General features: G+C 38.1%; 1 protein-coding gene across 3 annotated transcripts; it reads left to right on the top strand.

Moving 5' to 3' along the window:
* Positions 1-237: 237 nt before the first annotated feature.
* TBK1 (TANK binding kinase 1) lies at positions 238-27,867 on the top strand. 3 transcript variants are annotated; one of them, XM_068669305.1, is made up of 21 exons: positions 238-392; positions 3,626-3,745; positions 4,728-4,868; positions 5,663-5,792; positions 6,368-6,549; positions 7,351-7,511; positions 8,906-9,016; positions 11,154-11,333; positions 12,811-13,007; positions 15,498-15,556; positions 16,642-16,733; positions 17,173-17,274; positions 18,736-18,814; positions 19,706-19,827; positions 19,943-20,019; positions 20,352-20,391; positions 22,623-22,724; positions 22,831-22,927; positions 23,979-24,085; positions 24,454-24,525; positions 25,327-27,867. In XM_068669305.1, the coding sequence occupies exons 2-21, from the start codon at positions 3,659-3,661 to the stop codon at positions 25,376-25,378; spliced, it is 2,190 nt and encodes a 729-aa protein (XP_068525406.1). In that variant the 5' UTR covers positions 238-392; positions 3,626-3,658; the 3' UTR covers positions 25,379-27,867. The 3 variants fall into 3 exon arrangements, with proteins under 3 accessions (XP_068525406.1, XP_068525407.1, XP_068525408.1); XM_068669306.1 differs by lacking the exon at positions 238-392 and adding an exon at positions 2,257-2,395; XM_068669307.1 differs by lacking the exon at positions 238-392 and adding an exon at positions 2,335-2,356.
* Positions 27,868-27,874: the final 7 nt, after the last annotated feature.

The raw sequence follows: 27,874 nt of genomic DNA, 5'->3' as shown, positions 1-27,874 counted from the left end.
ATAAAAAATAAATAAAAAAAACAGGCTTGGAAAGCTGGGTGCAGGGGAGGGAGTGCTGGGAATAAACCCTGCAACTTCTGAGGAGCATTGCAATGGCTTGCGAGATGTGAGGACAGCATGGCAACGTGGCTGGGGGCTATTTGTGATTAATGCACAATTCATGTTGGTGGCCACAGGAGACACAGCCTGTGGTCAAAAGGTGGCTGTCCGGGAAGGGAAGGGAAGGGAAGGGAAGGGAAGGGAAGGGAAGGGAAGGGAAGGGAAGGGAAGGGAAGGGGCCGGGTCCCGAGGCGGCGCTGCTGTCACGCAGGCCCGCTCCGCCTCCCGGCACGGCGGAGGAAGGCGGAAGGGAAGGGGCCGCGGCGCTGGGCAGGCGGGGGAGCGGCGGCTCGGTGCGTGCGGCCGGGGCCGGGCAGGGCTCGGGGGGGCCGGGCAGGGCCGGGCCGGGCCGGGCCGAGCCCGGGGGGGCGGCGGCGGCGCGCTGGGAGCCGCTTGCCCCGGGCGGCGGCGGGGCGAGCGCGGGGAGCGGGGCCGGGCCTGCGGCCTAAAGGGGGAAAAAACACATAAAAAATAAAAATAAAAGGGTCCCGTGCAGCCGCTGCCGTGCCCACGGCGCCGGGCTGGAAACCCCCGAGACTGGGGGTGCCGGGGGCTTTCCGCTGCAGGCCGCTGAGAAGGGAGGGGTAGGCAGAAAGGGAAGGGTGAAGGCACCGAGAAGTGCTTGAGGTGGTGGTGAGGAGCACAGAGCAGCGCTGGGGAGGAGAGCTGGGACGGGAGGAACTGGGACGCCCCGCAGATAAGGGTTTATGGCCCTAAGGAGCAAAGAGTGGGGCGTCCGGGCTGGAAACGGGACGGGGGCTGAGGGAATTGGTGTAGGAAGGTAATGGAAAGGGTGACAAGGAAACTTAACGAGTGCTGGGTGTTGAGAGACTCTGCGTCAGTCAAAGAAAGCAAAAGTATTAGATCAAAGGAGTTCTAGCGGTTGTGTAAGTTATTAAACCACTGTTATTACAACTTGATTAAAGTCAGAGCTTCTTGAGCCGCTGTGCCTTTGGACTGAAGGCTGTGCTGAGACAGCACCAGCTTTGTTTTTACTATAAAAATACTTCTTTGGACAAAAAAAAAGCCCAATAATGCAACGCTGACTGTTTTGGTACATACCTGGGGTTAATACCGGCGTGGTTAGATCTTTAGTTTTGCAAATTAAAAACAAAAAACAGACCTTGAAAGCCCATTTCACACTTACTTCTGAATTAAATTCAAGCTTATCTATTGCAGACTTGGCCTTCTGTGGTGTTTTTACCCAAAGACTTTGATGCAAATTTTATTAGAAACTAAGGACGTAATGGCAGAGAGCTGATCTCATACATAAGCTGCCTCATCTCTGTCACTTTGGGCAGCGTGATGATCCAGGCTCTAGCAGGCTGCTAAAATATTTAGTATGTGAGTAGACATCAGTGAAGAAGCTGTGCTTGTTTGATCCATCTGCACGCTTTTGGTTTGCTTGGAAAGGATTCGTTATGTTTGAGCCTCAGTACAGGGTTGTGAATGTTGGTTTGAAATAGATGATGACGTGTATTTACAGTGGGCTTGATTTAATTGTGATTATTTTTGTAAGAGTTCCAGAGGTTTTAAAAATGATCTACAGAGTGAGATGTATTATTTTGTTGCAGACCCCTTCCTTCTGTCTCTGCATCACAGATAGCTCTCTGCCATCTACAGTAACTGCCAGCAGGGAGAACTTGGTACTCCACCACTGCCAGTTGTCTTAGCAGAGTTGACTGACAATTTCCATTTGCCTTTTTTTTTTTTTTTTGGTTCAGATTTGAGAGCTTCTCATTAAGATTTGAGATGAAACCTTTCTTTGCTTCTCCGCGCACAAAGAACTTTGTCTAGATGTTAAAAATGCTGTTGCTGAATGACTCCAAATTTATTTTGGAGTACTGGCAAGCCTTTGCATTTCACTGTCGTGTTCTGTGTGCTCTGTGAACACCCGGATGTTTTGGGTACGGCCTTACAAGAAGCCCTACATCTTGTGTGAGCCAGTAGCTAAAGGAAAGCAGGAAATCAGCAGGCACTCGGTGCAGAGAAATGTGTTTGAAGCCGTGGGAGCGCTGCTGTCTCTACCCACGGCAGCGGCTGGCACCCAGCCCCCTGCGCGCCGTGCCACCACCCAGCCAGCCCCTCTCTCTTCTCCCAGGAGGTGCAGCAAAGGCTTTTCCAGTTACTTGCTTTACATCTCAGCGAGCTGTTCCTGCTAACTGTGTTTCAGTCCTTGCCACTAGGACAGGTGGATGCAGAGCTGTCTGCCCGGCACTGAGGGAAGACAGCTGCTGGAGGACCTGCCCCTGCCCGGGTCCGTGTCACGCCCTTAAGGTTCTTTAGATCTGGGAAGGTACATCTTTATCTCAGGTCCTTTTGCTAGATCTGATGGCAAAATTAGTGCTTTGGTTAAACCAGGAAGGTAGAGGTATTCAACTGCAGCTCCTGCTGTTTTTGCGGAGGCTGGCAGGTCTGTTTTTTTCTTATAGCTTTTATTTAATCAAACATTTTTTTTTCTTCTTTCTTTTGAATCTGTGAATAATTGTTTGACAGTTTATCCTCGAGGAAGGGTGGGTAAGCTGGGCTGTCTCTAAAATTGATGTGACATACCGAATGTGAAATTTTAAAAGTGAGGGAACTGTAGAATCACAGAATGGTTTGGGTTGGCAGGGACCTTAAAGCCCACCCAGCTCCAACCCCCTGCCATGGGCAGGGACACCTCCCACCAGCCCAGGTTGCCCAAAGCCCCATCCAGCCTGGCCTTGAGCACCTCCAGGGATGGGGCACCCACAGCTGCTCTGGGCAGCCTGTGCCAGGGCCTCACCACCCTCACAGTAAAGAATTCCTTCCAAATATCCAATCTAAACTGACCCTCTTAGTTTGAAGCCGTCCCCTCCTTGCCCTGTCTCTGCACTCCCTGACAAAGAGTCTCTCCCCAGCTTTCCTGTAGACAACTGAGAGAAATGTCCTTTAATTTCTTCCAGAGGAAATCACTGGTTCTAACAAGTAGCTGAAAACGCTTGTGTTATTCGTGGCTGTTACCTAGCTCAGAACAGCTCTTTGTAGGTCCTTAGCCCAGTTTCTTTACAGCTGTACTAAAGTGTGAGGCCCCAACTTTTTCTCCTGAAACAGTTGATCTGAAATATCCATTTATCAGCTGTCCTCTCTTGTGTGTTCTTTGGCATTGCAAAGTGAATAATGGACTCGGTTGCTTGTCCTGCTGGGCCTGTGCGTGTGGTTTTGACTCTTTTCTATAGTTTCTGTTACTGTGTTAAAGACTTATGTACAATAGAGCAATGTTTATATGGATTTCACTGTTGCAGATGATTTTCCAAACAAAGTTTGGGTAATAAGGATCTCAGATGCAGAGGAGTGTTGTGTCAAAGGCATTGGTTTTGATTTCTGGTACTGTTCAGCTTGGTTTTGTTTCTCTGTTTCTCCTCTTATTCCTCTGCCTGGCTCTTTTTAATTATTTCTGTATGTGTTTGGAATTGTCTCTTTTTTATGCCTTTTTTAATTGAAAAGTTTCCATTGTGCATCTTAGTAAAATACATTTTGGTATATTCTACCTTTTGTTTTTAAGGTCGAAACCAAAGCTGTCTAATTGAGAGCAAAGATGCAGAGCACTTCAAATTACCTCTGGCTGTTGTCTGACATTCTAGGACAAGGAGCTACTGCAAATGTTTTCCGGGGGCGACATAAGGTTTGTGAGGATTTACTAACCCAAGTAAAATATAAAACTGAAAACTTTTTTGTATGTGAGTAATGTCATGGAATTGATGATCAACTGTTCAAGATTTAGCAAATGCATTTTTGTAACTATTTATAAGGAATTTTATTTTTTTTATCTGTTCATCCACAGAATTAGAGTTCTATACAGTTACCTGTGAGGGTTTCTTTATGATATTATTTGTCTTTGTAAAATACTAATGTTTAAAGTTGATTCTTCATTTTTTCACTCTTCAGTTATGTGAAAAAAATACTCCTTGCTTAAGAATTTAAATAAAAATGTCTGTTATTGCATGATGTATGTCCTTGTGAAACGTTATTTTCATAGCTGTCCCCTGTTCTTCTAAAACCTGTTTGTTGTGATTTTTATAATCTTGTACTCTAAGTGAAATATTCTTAACATATTATCATATCTGAAGAAGTTGCTGGAATCTTTGCCTTTAAGTCAATGCTTCATACATATGTTGAACACTATCGTTTTGGATGACATGCTTTGGATAATCGCTATAAAACAGCACGGATCTGTGTATGCTGTAACCCAAGGAGCTAAAATGACCTTATCTGCCTAGTCATTCCATTCCAATGAGTCCCATGGTTTGTCTCACAGAATGAAGAACACCCTAGCTGTGGAAGTAATGTTCCCTTATAGTAACAACACAGTGTCAAATCAATATGAAGTTATGTGTAATCTACAAGTTTTCTACATTCCACATCTGTGTGAAGCAACATTGAGCAATTATTCAGCCAATGTTAAGCTAAACCAATACATACATAATATATATGTTTAGGAGAATCTTAATTTTCACCATGACACAAAATACTATTTTGAAGTTTTTCTAATCTGTGTATGCGCATACAGACAACAAAAGATCTCAGAATGCTTGGATAATGGGTATGTGCACGTTTACAATCTTAGGCTTCTGTTTTATTAACAATTTGTATTTTTTTTTTAACAGAAAACTGGGGATTTATATGCTGTCAAAGTATTTAACAGTATAAGTTTCCTTCGTCCTGTGGATGTTCAGATGCGGGAGTTTGAAGTATTGAAGAAACTGAATCATAAAAACATAGTCAAATTGTTTGCTATTGAAGAAGAGGTAATAAATTGTTGTAGTTATAATCTGAGATTGCTTTACTTCAATTATAAAGGATAAAATTACATTTTTAAGAATGGTAACTTATGTGGACCCAGCCACCCCTTTTTTGCTTCCTTTTTGTTATTGTTGTTGAAAGAATTTGCTTGGTTTCGGTGTTTAGGCACAGGTTATGATTCTTCAAAGCCATCTCAAAAAGCTATTGTCCTAAGCTTTATTTTGAAATAGGATTTTTAAGTTATCTTAAGTATCAGTATGTATTACATATTCATATGATACAGAAGCATCAAGCAAGGTGAATACAGTTAATTTACAGCAAACACTTGAAAATTGGAGGTGTTTCAGTAATTATGACTTTTTTTTGCTTTTGCTTTGTAACCGACTAAAATAATGACATAGTACCTGTAGAATTTTAGTAAACACGAATTACAGTGCTGAAGCTTGAGACTGATCAATTGAAATGACCCAGATGCTGAGACAGCTAATGAAGAAAGAAGTGCTCTTTCTGCTCTCCTGTGCTGTAGTTTCTTGTTTGCCCACCTATTGATACTGCTGACTACCTTGCAAGGGCCTAGAACTTGAGGCTTTCTTCATCTCCAAGTTAAAATAAGTGAAATAATGCAAAAATTGATCTGTGCTTGTTTTGAAGATCACCAGAATGGTATTTGTGGTCTAGCTACTGATTGTTTTTATTTATTTATTTATTTATTTATTTTAAGTAAGCTGCTGTGCTATATGTAATTTCTGACATTGTTTTCACAGTAATCGCAGACTTATCTTTTGGAATTGTTTTTCAGACAACAAGTAGGCACAAAGTACTAGTGATGGAATTCTGTCCATGTGGGAGTTTATATACAGTTTTAGAGGAGCCATCCAACGCCTTCGGTTTACCAGAGTCTGAGTTCTTAATTGTTTTGAGAGATGTAGGTATGTAGACTTTGCTCTTTTTGTTGGCTGAAACTCATACTTGTTCTGTTTATCTTGAAATAGCAGGAGACAAGGAGTTTGAATCTGTCAAATCAACAAGTTAAGATAGCTATGTGGAGTTGTATCTTTTATTCGTGTCTATATTGGTGTAGATAGCTGAATTAAGATGTAAAGCTTTGAATATTTTTGTCTGAATCATTGCCATAAATCTTGATTGTTTGTTTAAGATTATTTATCATGCATTTGACTGATTTATAGTGATAATTAATCTCAGAAGAGTAAATTAGAAAAATTATGAGTTTTACCTGTACCAGCCTTTTGTTAGAAAAATATCCACCAGTACTTTATGGGAAAGATGTTTTTGAGAGCAAGAAATAGTGTAAGTTAGCTGTTTAAAAGAAGAAAAGGAAAAAAATGCGCAGAACGTTACCTCGTCTTTCTGTTAATTGGATGTCTCTGCTCATTCCCATTTCCCAATGAGAAAGTGGACACAAATGTATTCTTAATAATGGGTCAGTGCTTGTGCAGTGAGTGTCAAGTTGCATATGTAAACTCTGCCTTATTTTTTATTGCAGTGGCTGGGATGAATCATCTCCGGGAAAACGGAATAGTGCACCGTGACATCAAGCCGGGCAATATAATGCGTGTCATAGGTGAAGATGGTCAGTCTGTTTACAAGCTGACAGACTTCGGTGCTGCGAGAGAACTCGAAGATGATGAACAGTTTGTTTCTCTCTATGGCACAGAAGAGTATTTAGTAAGCCCGTATGATTTTACTTTCTGTTGAAAAAATACTTAAAGCCTGGCACCCTTTGTGATGAGAGTTGAATAGGTGAAGTTGAGACTGCTGGAAATTAATAATGAAATCCTTGTGTTGTACTTGTTTTTATAACTTTCCACCTTTTTCACCTTGGGTCACGTCAGTTCTGCTGATCTGAGCACAGTAGCCTTGAAATAATATCCAGGTCTAATTTCTGTAGTTTCCTAGAGTGAAAGGAACAACACCAGTATTCTAGTTGTGAATGTCTTTATTCCTTTAGATATTTTTCAGCTTGTATTGAATAAGTGGATGATGTTAAATGTAGTTAAGACTCGCTTGATATCATTGTTAGCCAGAGGGAGGCAGGCAGAGAAGCATCAGTACAAGCACCTTAGATGTTATTGTCTTCCTGCCATTGCCTAAAAATGTTTTCCCACAAGTAATACCATAACTGATGCTCCTCTGCTATGGACCCTTTTCCAATTTAGTTTGTTGTTTCACAGTCACCTGGAGGAGTACTGGCTTTATTCTTTTCTTTTGTGCTATTTTATCCTAGTGGCCTATTTTTCACAAAACTTTATTAAAAGAAGCTATCGTAGACCTAGGAGCACTTTTGTTGTAATTTGTAGGAATAACTTAAACAATTTCATAATATAATCTAATTTCATTTTTTTATGGGAAAAAAACTGCTCTGAAATGATAAATTGTGGTTTTGTTCTTTATGTCGTCCATAAAACAGTTCTAAGTTCTTTTTATCTATTTTATCTTTTTTTTTTTTTTTTTTTTTTTCTACATCAGCATCCAGATATGTATGAGCGAGCAGTTTTGAGGAAGGAGCATCAGAAAAAGTACGGAGCCACAGTTGATTTGTGGAGTATAGGGGTGACTTTTTACCATGCTGCAACAGGGAGTTTGCCTTTCCGACCTTTTGAAGGACCTCGTAGAAACAAGGAAGTGATGTAGGTAATTTAGAAGGAGAATTTTATCTGTTCATAAATTTAAAGTCGGTCCATTAAATATTTTCTTTTTTTCCCAGAAGTCCTATATACATATTTTAAACAGTAAGATAATGAAATATATTTAAGGCATAACATTCTTTAAAATTCTATTTTAACAAGGATTTTACTGTGTGGGACCTTCAGACCTGAAAGAAGTGTCAGATTTTCCCCCAAATACTGATGTTTTTCCACACATTTCCTTCACCATTGCCTGTTGCAGTGCAGTATATGTAATTTGGATACTCAGATGATGTTGTTGGATTCTGAACTGTGTTCTTCAGCGCTGCAAATTTTTCTTATCCTTTAAATGATTGTCTCTGCAGACAGTCTTGAAGTGCATGTGCTACCCCTGAGACTGACATTTATTTTTTTAGTAGCAGAGACATGGCTTTGCTTATTTCACACAATCAGGTACTGTAGCTAGCAACATCAGGTAACTCCTAAATGTGAAACAGAAGTTCTGTCTGTGATGTGCTGGTTGGAATTGATCCCTTTTTCATCTTAGTCTAGTTCTATTTTGTTGTTCTTCTGTGTATTGCATTTAAAAACTAAAGCAAGATGGTACTTGGGGACACTGATGTGCCAGTAACTCCTTTGTCTGTTCCTTCTCGAGGCTGAATCCAGTTTCCTTAGCTTAAGGAACTGCCCATGCTTTGATTCTCCCACAGGCATTCTTGTCTGCTTGATGCTTGTCTGCCTGAGAGAGAAGCAAGGAACAGGAGTATGTTTTGTATGTACCTCGTCCTCTGGGAAGAGAAATCACAGCTGAACTTTTACATTTCAAAGACAATTGCTCCTGATTCATTTCCTGAGAAGTTTGAGAAGTACTAGCCTGCTAGGTACAAAGTTGGACAGTGCTAAATTGTATCTGAATTGCTGGATGTTTCCAAGTTGTAATTTCGCAAAACCCACCTCCTGTTCCTTCATCCCCAAGTGACTTTGTGGTAGCTAAATGTTATCTCTTGCCATGGAAAGTACTAGAAGTTAGTCAAGTAAATCCCCAAGTTAAAGTTCCTTGGCAACCTGATTTTGATTAATTAATACTTGTGAACAAACTTCAGCTTCTCACAGTAATGCTAGAGATCTCTTCTTAAATTTTCTCTAACGTAGACAAAATTGCTTCTCCAACATAGTCCAGAGTATTTCTACTTCATTATTTATTATTTTAGTACCACTCTGTGTCAGCTTATAAGGGAAGCTCCCTAATTATTCCACCACCTCTAAACAACAGGATGGCCTAATGTTCTCTCTGGCTTCAGAATTTATATTACTGATTCTATTTTGAGGATTAGTTTACTAGACCTGTCTGTTAGAGGTTGCAGTTAAGTCTGTATTATTTTTATAATGTGTCACAGGTATAAAATAATCACCGGGAAGCCTTCTGGTGCTATTTCTGGAATACAGAAAGCAGAAAATGGACCAATTGAGTGGAGCTGGGAGATGCCTGTTTCTTGTAGCCTTTCAAAGTAAGTTTTAGCTTCTCACAAAATGTTTCAATGTTGCTTGATGGTGCTTTTGCAATTATCTCTCAGGATTGGGCCTCTGGAATGGAGGTCTGATTGTTGAGTTGCTGATGTGTTTTTTCTTCCCATCTGTCTGAATAGTTTAAGTATTTCTAACTAAAGTATTGCTAGTTTATAGCTAACTAGTATAACTACTATTACAAATGAGCATCAGTGAATCAGAAGTGGTATGAGTGGAACAAAAATTATTACTGTTTTCTTCCACTCTCAGAAAGGAGCATGAAGATTTAATGAATCTTGAATTGATGCACCACTCCTTCCCTTTCTTGCAAGAATGTGAATTAAAGATTAAGCAGTAAGAAATGATAAGGAAAGACAGTTCAGAATTTTATATTTTTCCCAGAAAACAATTTGCATCGGCAGATGCAACATCTTCTTTTAGTATCTTCTGGTTTTTACCATTTATTTTTGGTTTTGCTTCGTATTTTGTAATACTCATTAGGAAGAGCCATGCAAGACTGATTTAGACAGAAAGAATAATTACTGCTGATATATTGAAAGGGGAGACTGAAGTGTTCAGTGCGGTGTAATTACCCCTCAACATTTTCAGGATGTTTTGCTTTTTAACAAATTTCCCTAGCAAACATAATGTGAAAGATCTGACCACAGTATGATCTTAAAAACACCTCCTATAGCCTATTTATTTCAGAGACTCATAGAATGTCCTGAGTTGGAAGGGACTCACAAGGATCATTGAGTCCAACTCCTGGCTCCACACAGGACCACACAAAAATCAAACCCTATGTCTGAGAGTGTTGTCCAAACACTTCTTGAACTGTGTCTTGGTTCTGTGGCCACTTCCCTCCAGGGAGCCTGTTCTCCTTTCAGTGAAGAGCCTTTTTTCAACATCCAGCCTGAACATTTCTGAGTCTTCTTCATAATGCACAACTACAGGTGTTCCTGAGTACCTTGCTGAACACTTACAAAGCTATTTTTCTCTTTCTTGGTGAAATGAGAATGAAATTATTCTGTGAACACGCTTTAAAAACCAATTTTGTGAAAGCCAAATATGTTGACCCATGAGGATTGTATAATGGAAGTCTGCTTTTTATCAGCTTATTAGTTTGTAAAAATAAATTTATTTATAGCATCCAAAACATGCAATTTATGTTTTTCATGGTATTGCGTAGTTGCTTCCTTCTGCTTATTCCGTATAATTCATGTATTTTAAATAATCTGGGAAGCAGATTTTTTTACTAGGTATCTGTTTAGAGTAATATTTTCAAATAACATTTAAACAGCATTTATTGTTGCAAGTAATAACTCACTGAGGTGAGTTATGAGCTTAGCATCCACTGACCTCCAGTGGGATCATCACTGAAGCTTTCTCCAAACTGTTTCCAGTTTTACCCACTGAGGTCAGATTGGGCACACACATGTTTTTAAAACTTCCAAGAAGTTGTCTGTGATAACACAGAAGTAGGATCCACAACATTCCTCACAAGTCAGGTTTTCAAAGTAGAAATACAAGACACTTCGGCTGGCTTTTTCCTAGAATAGTGATAGCTGTAAGGCAATTGTTGCATGTTTTCCTTTGCAGCAGTTGAGCTGCATGTATCAAATACCGCTTTAGACCCATCTCAATCAAGATGAGTTCTTGTGAGCTTGACAGTTCCCATAATGTCTTTGCTAACTGAGCTGATGCTTACTAAAAGCAACACACAAGCATCTCTGACAGCAGACTGTAAATGGCTGAAATCTCCTCCAAAGTGAGGAAGTGCGTTAGGTGTTAAGTGAGAGCTGGATAAAAGACTGTTGCCCAGCAGTGGTAGAACATGACCTTAGTTCTCTGATGCAGACTTCTTAAGTTGTCATTTCTTTTCAGTGTCTGTGAAGTTTATGAGATATCAAGGAAAAATATTTAATAGTCAAGGCTCAAAAGGAAAGAGATCAAGTGTGTGTTATAATTAATGAAAAACAATGGACATTATCACTGAACATTCTGTTATTTTGCAAAGGAAAAGAATAGTGCTGGAATATTCATCAAGGCATAATGCACAGACTTGTATTCTTGAGATAAGTAAAACTGTGAAAAGATCCAAGTAGACCCAAGCTGGTTTACGTCTTCCTGGTTCTCTAGGGGTCTGCAAGTACTGCTCACACCTGTCCTTGCAAATATTCTGGAAGCAGACCAGGAAAAATGCTGGGGATTTGACCAGTTCTTCGCAGAGACAAGTGACATCCTGCACCGAATAATAATCCACATCTTTTCGCTCCAGCTGATGACCTTGCACAAAGTTTATATTCACAGCTACAATACGTAAGTGTTGCTCACTTTATTTTCATTTGTTTTCATTTCTTTGCTCTTGCTCTGGCAAACAGTATCGTGACCTGAGACCACCAGCATTACATACTTGGTAGCGTTTCCTTGCCAGTTTATCTGGAAGTGTAAACTTGTAATTTCTCTCTGAATTCACAGGGCACTGAAGTATGTTGATGAATATATCTAATAAAAATAAAATTGTTGAAGGTCAAATCAGCATGTTTGGGCTTAATCAGTGGCAGAACATAGACTTAATCCTTAACATGTTTGTTACAGTGCTTTTGTGTTTGTAATGGTTACCAGATCAGCCCAGGTGCGTTTATGCTATGTTTTTAGTACCTGCTATTTACAAAATAGTTTTTCAGAGAATGCATTCAACTCCCACTGTACTTACCTTGTCATCAAGAATATAAAACATGTGTGTCATCTGTGTCTGACATAAAGCTCTCACAGGGCTTCTGACGTTGTAATTGATACAATTTAGGATCCTGAGTTATATGGCGTTCACTTCATGGTCATCAAGCCCTGATGTTAAAAGCTGTAAAATCTGATTTGTAGTTTGATAGAAAAACAAATGCATTTTCTCTGCCTTACTACAGATAATGCAAAGCACATACTATCCTCTAATATGAGAAAAAATACAGTTACTTCATCAAATGTGCAAATACAGTTCTGGCCTTTACCAGTTTTTCTTTTTTGTTCTGTTGTTTGTATTGCTGGAGTACCAGTTTTGCAGAAAAATCCTGCTTGTAGCTCTAATTACTATTTATACTTTGTTTTTTCCTTTATTATTTATTTTTATGATTATTTGAGTGCTGGCTGTCGTATTCAGAGGTAGCAGTGTGGTAGTGCTGCACAGGAGGCAAACTGGTCCTTTCTGTTGGTTTGTGTTGTAAGAATTCCTAACTTCAGACAACGTCTCATATTCATTGATAGCTTGAAATAAAATACCTAAGTATCCTTGGTTGTTCTGCTCACTGCTGTTTTGGAGGTGAATCTGGCCATCTGTTAGCTTCAAGGCTGGGTTTAGGGTCTATGCTTTTTGACATGTAAAACATCAGGCTTTTCTCTCGGAGAGACCATATACCTCTTTTTAAGAAATGGGAATGCCTGGGAAAGGTGAAGTACACTTCCTTCCTCTCATCTGATGTTGCCTGTTTCTACTGACCTTCAGACTGCAGGGCAAAGCAAGTTTGTTTACACAGACACTCACAAAAAGTGCTTTGGTGGAAAATCAGAGGTAGAGAGGGAAGTTTGGTATTTTCCAAGGAACAGCATTTCTTTCTATACCAGAACAAGCTGGAGCCTTAGGCAGCGCTGCTTTTTGGTGTTCTAAGACAGATGCTGTATGTATAAAAAGTGTTCTTAATTTAAAATAAGGAAAAAGGGATTTTATTATAAGTAATACAAAATCTGAGTTGTTGAACTCTTGTAGTGACTCTAACTAGTACTGTATATATTGTTTGTGTTGTAGAGCTGCTATATTTCATGAGCTGGTCTACAAACAGACAAAAATACCATCACAGAATCAAGAACTGATCTATGAAGGTCGGCGTTTAATACTGGAGCCTGGCAGATTGGCACAGCACTTCCCCAGAACTACAGAGGAGAATCCTATCTTCGTAGTGAGCAGGGAGCCTGTGAACATCGTCGGGTTAATCTACGAAGAAGGTATGCAGCAGTCATTTCTCCTTTCTCATAGCTATCCTTGTTAAATGGTGTTGCTTGTTTGCTTAACATCTTATGTCTGGATGACTGAAAGTCTTTCAAAAGCTTCTCTGTGAATATCTGAATTTCTAAGTAAGCAGTCAGATTTAAAATATGCTGATACTCAGCATATTTTTACTGTAACAGTAGCTACAGTGTACCTAGTGCTGTGAACCCAGGCATTTGTAGCTGTGGTGCTGCATCGGGGGTTCTGAAGCTTTTTGGAAGCACACACTTTTAAAACGTTGAGGAGAATGTTATAGAATGTTATTCAAAGCTGGTTCTTTTGTTATTTCTCACTAAGTGGAAATTCAGGCTTTGCTCTGTTTGTTTTATTCCTCATGAATGCGGTTGGTTTTTCTGTTAGCAGAGGAGATCTAAACGCCTTAGCTTTGCTTAGAAGATAAGGTAATGTCATAGCAGAAGAAAACAAAATTCAGTTTTTGCATTTATCACTGAGAGACTTGCAGAGGGCCCTGTGCCAGAGCCCTTTTTTTATGAGACGAGCTGGAGGACAAGCCTCCAGTTGAGCGATCAGCGTTGGCTTTTGTCAGTGTGTCTCACAGTGAGTGCCAGAGCCAGCTGGTGCTCATGCAGAGGTGCCGAAGAGTGTGGGTAGGTGTGCCGTCTGTAGACAGATCACCAGGGCCTTTTTATTGTCAGAGCTCTCCAGAGGAGTCCGTAAGTGTGAGAACAAAGGAGATTCATTCAGCTGATGGAGGCTACCTTAGATTTCAAAAGCTGTTCAGTGAAGTCCCACCCATAAGGCTCCGGATGAATCTGAGCAGCAATGAGATGAGAGGGACGGGTCTCCCACAGGGACAAACACAGGGTTGAAGAACAGAAATAAATGGCTGGCTTTTGGCAGGAGAGAGATCATGAGTGGTGATCTGTGTTAAATCTGCACTGTGCAGCATGTTCACAAGTAATCTGGAAAATGAAGTATATTTTGCTGAAAATACCACATGAAGGTGTTTAAGGTAAAGGCTGGTTATGAAGGTACGTGTGAGAACCACACAACATTAACAGGCTAAGCAGATTAGATGAAAATCCACGTAGATGCACATGAAAACAGTGTCCGGTGTGGGGAGGGGAAGCAGCCTGAACTTACGGAAGGACTCAGCTTTCCTGCTATTCTGCCTTGCCATTCAGGAAAAATATCATGGAGTTTTAATAGATGATTCTGGGCAAACATCCACTCGGTGCTTAGTAGCAGTCAAAACAGCCAGTGGAATATTAGGAATGTTCAACAGGGCTAAAAAAAAAAATGTTAGTCTCCCTGCATCCACTTACTTTGCCTTTACTTTGACCTTTGAGTTTCTGAACAGTTCCAGGCCCTTTTCCCTCCTCTTTCCAAGATGGTACAGAAGCACTAAAACATCTGAGAAGAGCAACAGGGATGGCTTAAGAATTGGTAGAATGGATGAATTTTCAGCTGAGAAAGAAGTGGGGGGGGAACAGAAGAAGAGGGCTGTGCTATATCCATAGGCATGTAGAAGCTGCATAAGGATTACTTTGCTTTCTCTTCTAATAGAACAACCACAAAATACCAAATCCAGTTGTCACATTTACTGCTTTGAACCTGTGCGAGAGATACTTGCATCACACAAAACATACTTAGGCTGCATTTTTTTTTCTGTAAGATTTGAGTGCTAAAGCTTTTAATGGGTTCAGGAAGGCTTCTGTTAAATTAATGGAAGAAAAGCAGTGCAACAGGGGCTTCGTTAAACTCAAATTTCATCAGATCTCAGGAAGTCCTTGAAACACAAATTGTTTGGAGCTGGGAGAATCTGAGAGTAAGTTAGATTTTGTCCTGTTCTTTTTTTTCTGTAAACTTTTGCTGTTGTTAGCTGTGGGAGACGACATACTGAGCTGGGTGATACATGATAGAATGGCTTGGGTTGGAAGGGACCTTAAAGATCATCTAATTCCAACCCCCCTGCCATAGGCAAGGATGCCACCTGGTTCCCAAAAGCCCCAGGTTCCCAAAGCCCCATCCAGCCTGGCCTTGAGCACCTCCAGGGATGGGGCACCCACAGCTTCTCTGGGGAGCCTGTGCCAGGGCCTCACCACCCTCACAGTAAAGTGTTTCCTCCTAACATCTTATCTAAATCTCCCCTCTTTTAGTTTAAAACCTTCTCCTCTTGTCCTATCATTATGTGACTGAGCATGAAGTTTTTCTCCATCTTTTTTAGAAGCCCCCTTTAAGTATTGAAAAGCTGCAATGAGGCCTCCCTGGAGCCTTCTCCAGTAATGCCTTTTAGTTTAGAGGTGTTCCATGTAACAAAACAAAATGGGGCACTTCTTACGTTCCTAGCTTCTGACTCAGTTGTGGTTTTGAATTCTAGTAATAAATATTTCTTCAACGTGTATTAGTGTATCTCTCATTTTGTTAAGACTTTTGAAGTCTCTTATGAAGCACAGGAAAATACAGATGTTTGTTTTATGTTTCAGTTTTACTTCCTAAAGTACATCAACGTTATGACTTGGATGGGGATGCCAGTATGGCTAAAGTGAGTAATTGTGATTTTAATTTATATAGCTGTCTCAGATAATGATACTGAGATGAGAGCTACTTAATTCTCAGATGAATAATGTTAATAAAGCTATTTTAATATGCTGGTAGGAATTCTGACCAACAGAAGTGTATTTGCTAACAAGGGCTCCAAAACTGTACTTTATTAAAGCCTGAGTTTGTATACAAAACATGTTTGTATTTAAAACCAAAAAAAAAACAGCCTTCTGAAATCCAAGTTCTTTGCTACTGCAAAAAGGCACTCCTGAAGGCTCCAAAGCTAGAAGGTTCATAACATCTGCAAGAGTGGAATTTCTGTTGCCTTTCTTGCAAGTTTACAGGATCTCTGTGGAAGACAAGTAGTGGATGTTTCACTTTTTTCTTGTCGTTACTCTAAAATTACCGATGGTGGGTGCATTGACATGCTTTGACTTTGTGACAGCTGTTTATGCTGTTTCTATAAAACGTTGTCTGCTGAGGAGCTTTGTGTTCAGGCAAGGTAGTCCTAAAAGCATATGTTTCTTTGGAAATCAAATGTCTTCCAGATTAATAAACCGAAAGTAAGCAGTTGATACTATTTAAAATATTTAAATTATTGTTTGTGAAGCTTTGTTCAGAATTCCAAGTGATACAGCAAACTTGTAAGGGGAAATCAGGTGAAAGAAGAGTGCCTAGCCCTAGAATTGTCAAATGTATCATTTTTACTAGTTTCTTTTAATGTATGTGTTTAATTCGTAAGCTACTGAGGAAACATACTTGTGACTTCCCAGAAGTTAAAGTAAATGCTGAGAGTAAGTGGTGTGATTTTTGCTTATAAAAGACTTATTTTCATCCCTAACAGATACTTCAGCATAATTGGAAAAACTCACTACCGTGTTTAGCTGTACCTCCGTAATTAATGTTTGGTTATTTCCCGACTAAAGTTTGGGCAAAGTTATGCATTTTGTACTACCATCTTCATGTTGCTCTTTGTTTTATTAATCGGAGTTGCTTTGTTATCATTAATTGACCTGAAACAGTTGTTAAAAGAATTGACAGTTCAGTACTAATGTGTTGTTTTGTTTTATTTTGTTTTTTACCCAGTCAGTAACAGGTATCGTATGTTACGCCTGTAGAGTTGCCAGTTCTTTGCTGCTTTACCAGGAGCTGATGCGAAAAGGCATACGATGGCTAATGTAAGTGGTTGATTGAATTGCAGTGAATGTGATTTTTTAAAAATTATTTGTATTGAGATATACCTTGGCTATCAATGTATAATTTCGTGATCCTGGGAAGGAGGTTTCTTTTACTGCCTGAATATGAATAGACTTCCTGATTTTTCCATCTTTTCACCATTAAGGAAACAAAGATTCTTTTTTCTGTCAATAAGTTTTAGGCATTTGCAGTTTCACTTTCTCCTGTGGATAGTCAAAGTATAACCTCTGGTAACATGCAGATAGAATTGAGCAGCTTGCACAGGATAGTTTTATTTTTTTTTTTAATGAGGATTATAGTAACACATCTCTACAGGAAAACAATTTTTACTAGCAGTTACTACTGTAGATGTATTATTGTATTACTGATTGCTGGTAAGGTGGCAGTTGAATGTTAGACTAATGCTTCACTATTTTTTAGTGAAATAATTAAGGATGATTACAATGAATTGGTTCATAAAAAGACTGAGGTCGTCATCAGGCTGGACTTCTGCAGCAGAAACATTGAAAAAGCTGAGAAAATGTGAGTAGAAGCACTACACCTAATGCATTTATTTTCGTTGTTGTCTTTAATGGCAGTGGTATTTTAGCCTATGTTTATTTACAGAATTTTTGCCTTTAAAAATTAAATGTGAATTAGTATGGCTTTACTGACAGCAGTGACTTCACTTAATCAGCTTTAGTAATATGCTCACATATGGTGGTTAATGCACACATGTAGAGCCATTGGGCTTTTAGAGTAACTCCAGCAGCCATGTATGTATACCACCAGTTTGCAGGTAGCAATTGTGGATACGAAAGGACTTGTCAGATGTGATGTGCACATGCCAAATATGTAAAAAGTGACCCATCTGGGCTTTAAGGTACTTGCTTTAGAACAAACAAACAAACAAAAAAGCAGCAACTAGCAAAACTGATTCCTGATGTAGCTGGGTAGCCTAACTGCAGATCATCAGGGCTGTACTCCAAACTTTCCTTCAAGCCAGTTCACACTAGGTAACGGGACCGTTTGGCCCAGATATCTTCCTGTGTTCTGCCAGGTCCTGCAGATGTATGCTACTTACACTGCTCAGAAGTCACTGTAGGGTCTATTTTGTGACTAGTACCTTCTGTCTATTCTGGCTGTCTCAGAGCAGCTGTTTGAACAAAAATTGTAGTAGTTCTTAGATGAACAGAAATTTTCTATGTGTTTGCATGTAGTTTTTCAGCCTCCTAGGAAGAGGCAGGAGTTTCAGTTTACTAGACTTTCACGGAGTTTGCGAAGGACACGTCCTCTTGTTTGTCCTCCTTTTTCAAGGCTCTGCTGTAAAGCAGGACAATGCAGAGCTTTTATTTGACAAGGCAACCAGCATATTTGCCTTGAGTGAAGTATGTATTGTTTGAAAGTAGCTGGGCTGGTTTTTCATGGTATTTTTAAAAATAAAATGTGTCTCAGACTCAGCAGGAAAAATACCCTCCTGGATGGTTTATTTGGCACTTGAACTATAGTCTTACGGAAAGTGTCAGTATGAACAGACAGTGCTACTAGCCCAGCCTTTAAGTTTTTGGTAACTCAGCCTTTCTAGTGAATTTCTGCAGAAAAAAACATCTTGTTGCAGTGGTTTGTTGTGTCATTGATTACTTGAAGAGTCATTAGTTCGGTAACCTATTAAAAATGAATTGATGAGAGGAAACAATTTTTTACTATCTGTCGAATACAAGTCACGAGAGTAGAATTTAAAAAAAAAAAAGTTAGAAATGGAACTTTCAGAGTTCTTTTTAACAGTTCAAATGTAGGAAAACATTCAAGGAAGATTTTTTTATTATTATTATTTTCATCACTAATGGCCACTTAGAGTTGTCTGTCTTTCGTGGTTGCTTGGCAGATAATGTATTTCATATAGAAGAAATGGTAGTTATTGTTCATCTTTAGATTCAAGGAATATTTGGAGTGCATTCGTTACTCTTTTATTTATTTTTTTTAATAAATGTGCTTTGCGTTCAGATATGAGAATTTGATGCAGATCAACTTGGAATCATCAGAAGTGGATGAAATTTCAGAGATAAACACAAAACTGTTGCGTGTAAGTATTTTACAAAACCCATGTCATTCTCAAAATGGTGTTCCTAGAGAAAGAATGAAAAAACAAACCAAACAAACAAAGAAACAGCAATACAGGGTTTTCTATGAATAACAACTCTAAATTTTCAAAGTCATTTCTGGACTGTCAAAGGCAGTTCAAATGCCTGTATCTAGATGTGGTTTTCTTTCTGCAAAGACACCAAATCCTGTTACTGGTCCAGTGCAGTGAAAATAATTGGTCATCCCTGAAAATACAGTTCCATTTACTTAAATAATCAAGTGAAAAATTAAAACCACAAGATGTATTTTACTTGGAGAATTTTTTTCCCTTTCCTTAAAGAATTTTAAGCTCCTTGGTTGGCTTTATAAAAATGATACATAGACAAGCATGCTTCAGAGTGATCTGCTTTGAAATTTGTATCAAGTTTCCAGACAGATGGAAAATAACTTCTCAGACTGGTATCCTGGGAAGATGCGTAAATTAGAAAGGAAAAGGTGATTACTGCATTTTTATTTTGGAGGTTGTATGACTTGCAGAGAAAGAAATGTATGAATTTAATGAATAGTTAGTCATTATGTGAACTTGTAACAAACTAAAAGAATGAGAGTAGAAGTAAATTGGGAATATATGAAAGGTAAAATCTTGTTGTTGAGGACTCTGAAAGAAAAATATTAACAAATAGAAACACCAGCTTCAGCGAAATTCTTTCTTGAATAATACTGTATTTTATCTGCTTTTAGCTAAGCTTCAGCAGATGATTGGGCATATTTCTTTAATGAAGGTCAGTTAAACACATGGGTCTGTGGTATTAATGTGCTCGGTCTGTTTTCAGCCTGAATTAATTTTTCACTTTACCCAGTAGTAAGATTGAATTTTCTTTCTCTTATGTAGCTCTCCGGCTCTCAGGGCACAATAGAAACTAGTCTTCAAGATATCAAAAACAAGCTTTCTCCTGGTGGTTTACTGGCTGATACCTGGGCAAATCAAGAAGGCATGCATCCAAGAGACAGAAAGTGGGTAATTGTATTAACTGTTTTAATATGTATTAGTTGTAGTTCATAAAAGCTCATTAATAGCTGCTTAAGTTTGTGTGTAGAATTCCTAATTTTATTCCTTTTGTTGCTCTAGTCCAGAAAGGCTGCAGGCACTGCTATGTTCCATCACGGATATTTATTATCAGTTCAAAAAAGACAAAGCAGAACGAAGTAAGTAACTTATTTGATTCACTTTTAACATAAACTCTAGTGTAAAGGGCGGTTCTATTGTTTTGTTAGGATATTTGTGATAGCAATGAGCAGTTGGTCAGCGTCAGTGAATATGTCTGTAGGCCTTTCCCAGTTAGCTACTGTCTTAAAGCCCGTGTGAATGAAACTATTAATCTCACAAATCTGAATTGCAATACTGGCAGAAAAAAAAATGCTACTTTTTCCTGCCAACTTAGAAGAACATACAAAAAATGGGTAAACTAAGTGGGGTTTTACATAAATACAACTAACAGAATTCAATTGGTAATGGCTGTCATCTGCTCTTATCCTAGGGCTTCCGTATAATGAAGAACAAATTCACAAGTTTGACAAGTAAGTTTTGAAGTTACGTTTGGGAAATACGGTGGTTGGTTTCATGTCCTACAGGCACTCTTGGCAATAACCTCTTCTGTTGATTATTGCTGTAACTTATAACCTCTTTAGGAGTTTTTTTAGGAGTATTTTTGTTTGTTGTTTTTTTTTTTTTTTTGTTTTAATGTCCTTTAAATATCATAAATACATAGGGTGCCAGCATTTTATAATGAGGTGTTTTCTGTTGCTGGAGTTCCTTCACAGATACACCTTTTAAAGGTAGATGTGAAATACCTGCTCCTAATCTGGGCATAATTGTCTAGACACCCATGAGGCTCCTCTGACTCTACAGACTTAACTCCTGAGCAACTCTAAACAGCTGCTCTGCTCATCCTGCAGCACTTGTCTCAGGATCCACTCAGGTACTCCTACACAGGTGCCTAATACTATCTGAGTCACCCTTAGGTACCTGAGATGTGGTCTGAGACTGGGAGGTGGGATGCGACTAATGGGAGACCTGCACCTTTCTGGATGAACAGCTGGAAGCAGCACAGGATACCCTTGTGCATCTCACATGATGCTAGATGCTTGAGTTCAAGTAACTAAGTTACTTTCCTAGAGGCTGGTCAGTTGAGTGGTTCCCTAGTGGTTCCCCTGTCTTTGCTTACTGGTGTATGAACGTAGACACTGCTTCTGGAACTTCCTAAGAATTCTTGTTGTTACTAGCACTATTGTGGTTCACTAACAGTTACAAATGGAGAACCAACATGAAGGTGGCTCTGACGGCTATTCTCTTGATCACAATTTTACCATAATGAGAGATAAATGGTGTAACAGCCAACTGGGGAGGGGAGATTGCTTTAATGTAAAATTTTCAACTCGATGGTCCTTATGGGTCCCTTCCAACTCAGGATATTCTATGATTCTAAAGGCCAGCAGGGACGAGAAACCTAACTAGTTATGAGATAGATCTTGATACACTGAAAGTGGCTTGGACACATCATTGCTCTGCAACAGCCAGAACTTAACGTAGGAGATACTGTGAGCAATAATTTCAAGTCCTACGTTCTAAAGAATATCCCCAGAAAACAGGTAAACATTGAGACTGAATCCACAGCATATTTTAAAGCTGCACTCCCTTTAGCAGACAAAATATTTTTTTTTCCTACTACTACTCAAATGGTGTCCTTGCGTTAATATGTGAATAACTTCAAATAAATAGGCTTCATTTTAATGGTCTTGAATACTATATATTTTCTACCGCAAGTGTTTCCTCAAGATTGTACAGGTGTATTTCAGATCCTAACTACGTCCTTTTTTATTCGATGCCTCCCAGAGAGAAATGGGAGTGGTTTGCCTTAAGTATTACACTGCTCTTCTGCAGTGCAATAGCTTGAGTTTCACTGATCTGAGAAACGAAACTGAAGAACTTTGTGCCTTTAGCAACAGTGATTGGCCTTTGTAATAGTTACTACTAGAGAGATAAGGGAGCAGCATTAAATTCATACTGTTTTGTGGCTGAATGACAGGTATGCATGCCTGACGACAAACCAACTACATTCCAATCAGCATTTGATTAACCAAAGGCTATCATGCAAAAGTTAATGATATACCAGAAGCAGTTGTTAGGCTGCAGCCCTCAGTGTCCTAGATTCCCTTAGTTTTGCTTCCTGGTGCAATGCATAGTATGGTATGGCAGCTCTACCGGGGCTGCTGTCTGCAATGCTAACAAGAATTGGACTTTGTTTTGTTTTCCCATCCTTATCTCTGTATCTGCCTTTTTTTTTTCCTCTTGTCATAAATTTAAGCTGACACAAAAATCCAATTTTTGTGTTGCATGGATATTATTCATCACAAAGGATTATTTATATATGCTGGAGGTTCCAAATATCTACCAAAGATAAATTAGAAATAATGAGTTTTTCCCTTTCCATTTAGAATCCTTTTCCCTTAAATACACGTGCTTGGATAAATGCTGACAGGGAAAATACATCTGGCCAATTATTCATACACTAATAATTGCAACTTATTTCATTCAGTTATTTTTTTTTTCTCCCTGCAAGGGAATATTTTTGAAACATAACCTATCCGCTCATGCAGTGTGTTGAATTCTCATCCATTACAACTGCACACATAAAATTGGCTGAAGAGATTTTAAGTCCAAATGCCTTTTCTCCAAGTTTCAGGAAGTGAGTTGGAGGAAAGGGTTGCGAAAGGAGTATAACACTGTTTTGTTTGTTTCTGTGTTTCAGGCAGAAGCTGTACTTGCATGCTACAAAAGCCATAGCTCTGTTCAAAGAAGAATGTGTCAGCAAGTATGAAGTATTTCTGGACAAGTCTGAGGACTGGACAAGGCAAGTTTATTGATTTCTTTAATATTCAGAAGAGTTCACTGCACCACATTTTTACAAGATTGTTAAAGGGTCTTGAAAGAAAACTTTTTCTTTTTTTTTCTTTTAGGAAAATGCTTCACGTAAGGAAGCAGTTATTGGCTCTCACCAACCAGTGCTTTGATATTGAAGAAGAGGTATCCAAATACCAGGATTATATAAATGAGGTAGAATTCTTCTAAATTGTTTAAAGTGTTGGCAAAAATAAAAGACTATATTTTTTTAATGTTAATACTACTGTTTATAGTGAGTCATGCTTAGGTTAATGCAGTCATATTAAAATATAGGGCTGTGTGGATATAGTGGCCTATAGTAGTTTCACTGATGATACAGGAGTTGCATAGAGGACAGCCTGGTTTACGAATCCTGACTTGTTTTTTATTTTATTTTCGATATCACTAGCAGTCCAAAAAACATCTATGCAAACAGATGTGAGTTTGCTGGGAGGTGTTCTGTGTAACTGCTGTCCCAGTAGTATCTAAATGCTTAGAGGATTATGTTAATACTCTTATGAAGTATCAGACACTTCTCCCATATTCAAGACTAGGGGGTACATGCTCAAGGATACATGCTAATGTAATGCTGCTGGTGGCTTGCAAGAAAACATTTTGTTAAAATTTGAACAGGACTCTTGCAGGATACAAACTTACCAGAACTACCTCAAAATTGAGAGAATGAGAATAGCTGTAACTCTTTTGGGTGTAATCCAGTTAATGAGACATATAAGGATCATAGTCAATGCACTGTCCCCAAGGCAAAAAGTAATCTAGAAGTGCATTTTCATTCAATAAAATTATTGTTCTTTATAAAGGAAGAAAATATGAAAGAAAAACACCCAAGAGATTAAAAAAACAAACAAACAAGGAACAGTGAAGAGCAGAGTATTACTTGTTATTTGTTTGTATTTTAGTAGCATGATAGAAGTCAGTTATTCATTAGAATCCTGTTGCCTTAGGATATCTACAAACATAACAAATAGATAATTCTTCCTTTTGAGAGTTTGTTAGAAAAATATAAGGCACTTAAGAAGACGGAAAAATCAGGGAACTACAGGTTATATCTATAAAGAAATTGCCCTGATGATCTCATGCCTTATTGTTGTAATGATTTTATGAGGCATCATAGCAACAGAGAATTTAAAGAAGGATTTTAGGTTGGACATTGAGATATGTATCACAGCTTGTATTTTAATTTGTACTTCCTTTCTGTCTATTGCAGTTACAAGATGCTCTGCCTCAGAAAATGTTTGCAGCTTCCAGTGGGATGAAACACACAATGAATACAGTTTACCCAAGTTCAAACACATTAGTGGAAATGACTCTTGGGTGAGAATTTATTAGCTGGGTATATGTAATATTCCATACCAGTTACACAGATGGATTGAAAACAATGTTTGCAGTTGACTTAGTGATTGTTGTTAAGACTGAAAATTTTATATTTATTGCAGGAAAAAAAAAACAACCAACCAAACAAACAAAAAACAACTTAATATTGCTAAAGCAGTCTTACAGATTTGTGAGTAAAGGATAACACTAATAAATATCCCTCACTTTTAGTAAATAACCAACCTGATACCTGTCTCTCATTTGGTAGGCAGTAGCAGGTAGCTGAAAGCTGTGTGGTGGTGAGTGGTTGTAGTAGATAACTGCCTCTGTAAAAATTGTAACCTTTCTTTTGCTTCTTATTACTACAGGATGAAGAAACTAAAGGAGGAAATGGAAGGGGTTGTTAAAGAACTGGCTGAGAACAACCACATTTTGGAAAGGCAAGCAATTATTTTCCCTTTTTGGGCTGATAGTAGGAGCAAACTTAATTTGGTACATTTTGTAGATTCAGAATGCAAACTAAGGGACAATTGTATAATCTCTTTAACTGTATATATTTTGAACTATCGATCTGAGGTGTAAGCATGAAAGCTTAATTTAAAACCCTGAAACATTACTGAAGAATTATTCTGGCACAACAGTCATGACATGTTTGTTCAGGTATTCAATACTGCTTAGGTATTGAACAAAATACCACTAATAGAAATATCTGTTGCACAGAGAGGTTAATTCTGAATTTCAACACAATATTTTTGCAGCAATCCAGTGGGCTCTTTTAACTCTTCACTTTTAGATATTTTTAACTGAAATTATGCCAATATCGTTGAATGATTTTACAGTTTTCGGATTGCTTAAATAAAATGGGGAGAAACAGTTTTCATTATTACATATGGAATACTTTTGCTTTTTTTCTTAATGATGATAAAATATAACGTCCTGATGATGATGATAATATATAATAAAAACAACAATCTCCTAAAAGCTTCAACGTAAATTGCTGATAGAGCTGAGCTGAGCTTCAAGACAAATTGGTTTGGTTTTGTTCCTCATGCCCAGTCTCATACAAGAAAAGATGCTATGCTCCAAGTACCTTGTTGTCACCTACAGAAGTTAGATACAAATGTGTGTGTCAGTATGTAGCTAGGGAAAGGAAAACTTCCATAAATAAATTATAATGAAAAAAGATTAATTGATTCTATGTTTAATTCCATCGCCTAAGAATACACTGTTTTCTCTTTTAGATTTGGTGCTTTGACTACAGATGGTGGCCTGCGGAATGTGGACTGTATCTAGCTTTCAAATGACTTGAAGAGGACTTGTAAATTTTTCAAAGGGAAAAAGTACAATTGGGACATGTAAAAACGAATGATAATTCTGTACCCAGTTTTTTTTCCTCTGCAACTGTAGTATTAAAAAATGTAAATATGTATAATATGTAAATATAGAAGATATATATATCTTTTTTGTCAACATTAGGATAGAACTACTCCTGACAGGGAATTTAACCCATGGAAGATCTATGACAGAGTCCTAAAGGCAGAAGTGTTGTTGATGAAGTTGATATGTATTTGTTTTTAATATTGCTCCTTTTTTTAGAGTGCAATTTACTCTTCCTTGCAAGAGAATTTGCGAAAAATTATGATTGGTCTTTAAAGGGTGTTTTGGTTTTCCTTTAACCACTGCTGTTGTTTTGGAGTCTACTTGAATGACTCTAGTATCACAAAACAGGAGGACTGTTAAATCAGGTCTCTTTAAGTAGGTGTGAATGGAGACTAAAAGCACAGACAGGACAGAGTGGAAATGCCTTTCTCTTTCCTCCACATCCAGACTGTTAGTTCACTACTACGAGATGATGAATTCACAGCTTTTTTTTAAGTCCTTGTCCGTATTTGGTGCCATGTTGTCTGCTCTGTATGTGGAAATTTTGCACTCCAGGTTGTCAGACTGAGTGTAGAAAGTCCTTTTGTAAAGTAATGTTTTCAGAATTTTTCATCTTGTTGCTCACCACAAGAGAAGTGGCTTCTTAAAGTAAGATAGCTTTTTGAGAATTCTGTTTGCAGACGTAGTTTTAAAAGGTTAAAAATTTTGTATTGTAAGAATTTTGGGGCTGTCAGTAGGCTAGATAGCATTATGCCTCAGTGGTAACTGAATACCAGAAAAATAACACCAGATCTTGAAAAAGGACCTCACCCACTGCTGACTTATGACTGAGATACTAAGTGAAAAATGTAGTAAGACTATGTGTATTTATTTTCTGGGATCAGTAGTCACTACTTTCCAGTACCACATGATTGGGTTGCAGAGATGCAGAGTGAAACTTCCTGCTCCAAAATATATAAAATGAGAGGAGGAAGAGAAGAGGAAAACAGACAAAATCCCTCAGAAAACAACTTCTACTTGCTTGGATACTACAGGTGTACTTGTTTCACGTGAAGAACATGTAAACGTTCCAGGTTTCACTCTTTCTGCGTAGAAACCTGTCTAAAGATGATCAGTAGTATCCAAATAGCTCTTCTAGTTGCCGTATTTAATCTGTAAGAAGAGCTGGATCCATGCTATTTAAAATTATTCATAATTAGTAGTGAAAGGTTTAGGTCTAAATTAAACAGTAGTAACCTGTGATAGCATCTGAGAGTTTTGTGTTTTTTATACCGTGCTTATCTGTCCAGGTCAGTATGCAACACATTTCCATTTTATTGAAAAAAAAAAAAAAAAGGTATGAAATTTATAAGTGATTATTTCATTGCTAAAAGAAGAGGAAATTCACTGCCTTGATATCTCTGAGACCTGTTTTCCAGTGTTCTTGATTAGAATCAAATATTAGAAGGAAAATCAAATAGTCTCTATCACATGGGTCTAAGAATATTCCTTTGCAAGCTTTGTGAAAGAAATCTAGCTATGCAAAACTAGTGCAGCAGTTTGTTACATGTTTTTCCTTGGTTAGTCATGGCATTCCTAACTGTTTGTTTTAATATACTGGAATCATGTTTAACTGGAATGTTTTAATGCCTGGTTGTGCATTCATTCATTCACATCCACGGTCTCACTGCATGTCAGTAAAGCACATGCCTAGGTGTTAAATAATCAGGCTCTCAAATTGCACATAAATTTTATATTTTTTTCAACATTATGTTGGTAACTGTTGTTTCAAAGGTTCTTAATTTTGAAAGAAATTGAATATTGGAATATATAATTTTTGACTTCCTTTATATTGAAAGTCTGAAAAGGAAAGTTAATTGTAGTAACAATATTGCCCATGTATTGAAGTATGTGCAGCGTTCTTTTATATGGTTGACAATGTTTTATGTTCTATTATTTCATTTTAAACATTGCTGGTTTTAGTGTTGCTAAATACATCAGTAATCGTAATCTTGTTAAAATTACTTTTTAAAAAAAGTAATTTTTATTTACTTTTTTTTTTAAAAAAAAGTAAATAAAAAAAAGTAATTTTAACTAAGCACTAGCTAAAGAACCTGAAATAATCAGTTCATAATCTACTGATTATGTTCTTATGAAGCGTGTATCTTTGTCATATTGAAGCATGGTGTATGATACCATGGAATTTTTGGCTCATACTAAGTGTCCTGATACTATCAGTTGCACTACTGATTTGCCAAAAGAAGTAATAGAAAGTAATATATGGTTCTTCCTCCTGAAGCTGGTGAACTGTTTTGGGGGGTTTAGCTTAGTATATTAATTATCTGTTACTTGAACAAATCTGTCTTCATACGAATTGTGAAAATGCATGAGTGAATGACTTAAATACATCATCAACCACTTACCGTAGGG

The sequence above is a fragment of the Anas acuta genome, chromosome 1 (genome assembly GCF_963932015.1).
Source record: "Anas acuta chromosome 1, bAnaAcu1.1, whole genome shotgun sequence".
Lineage (NCBI taxonomy): Eukaryota > Metazoa > Chordata > Aves > Anseriformes > Anatidae > Anas > Anas acuta.
The sequence above is the reverse complement of the archived record's forward strand: the minus strand, read 5'-3'. Positions and strand labels throughout refer to the sequence as shown.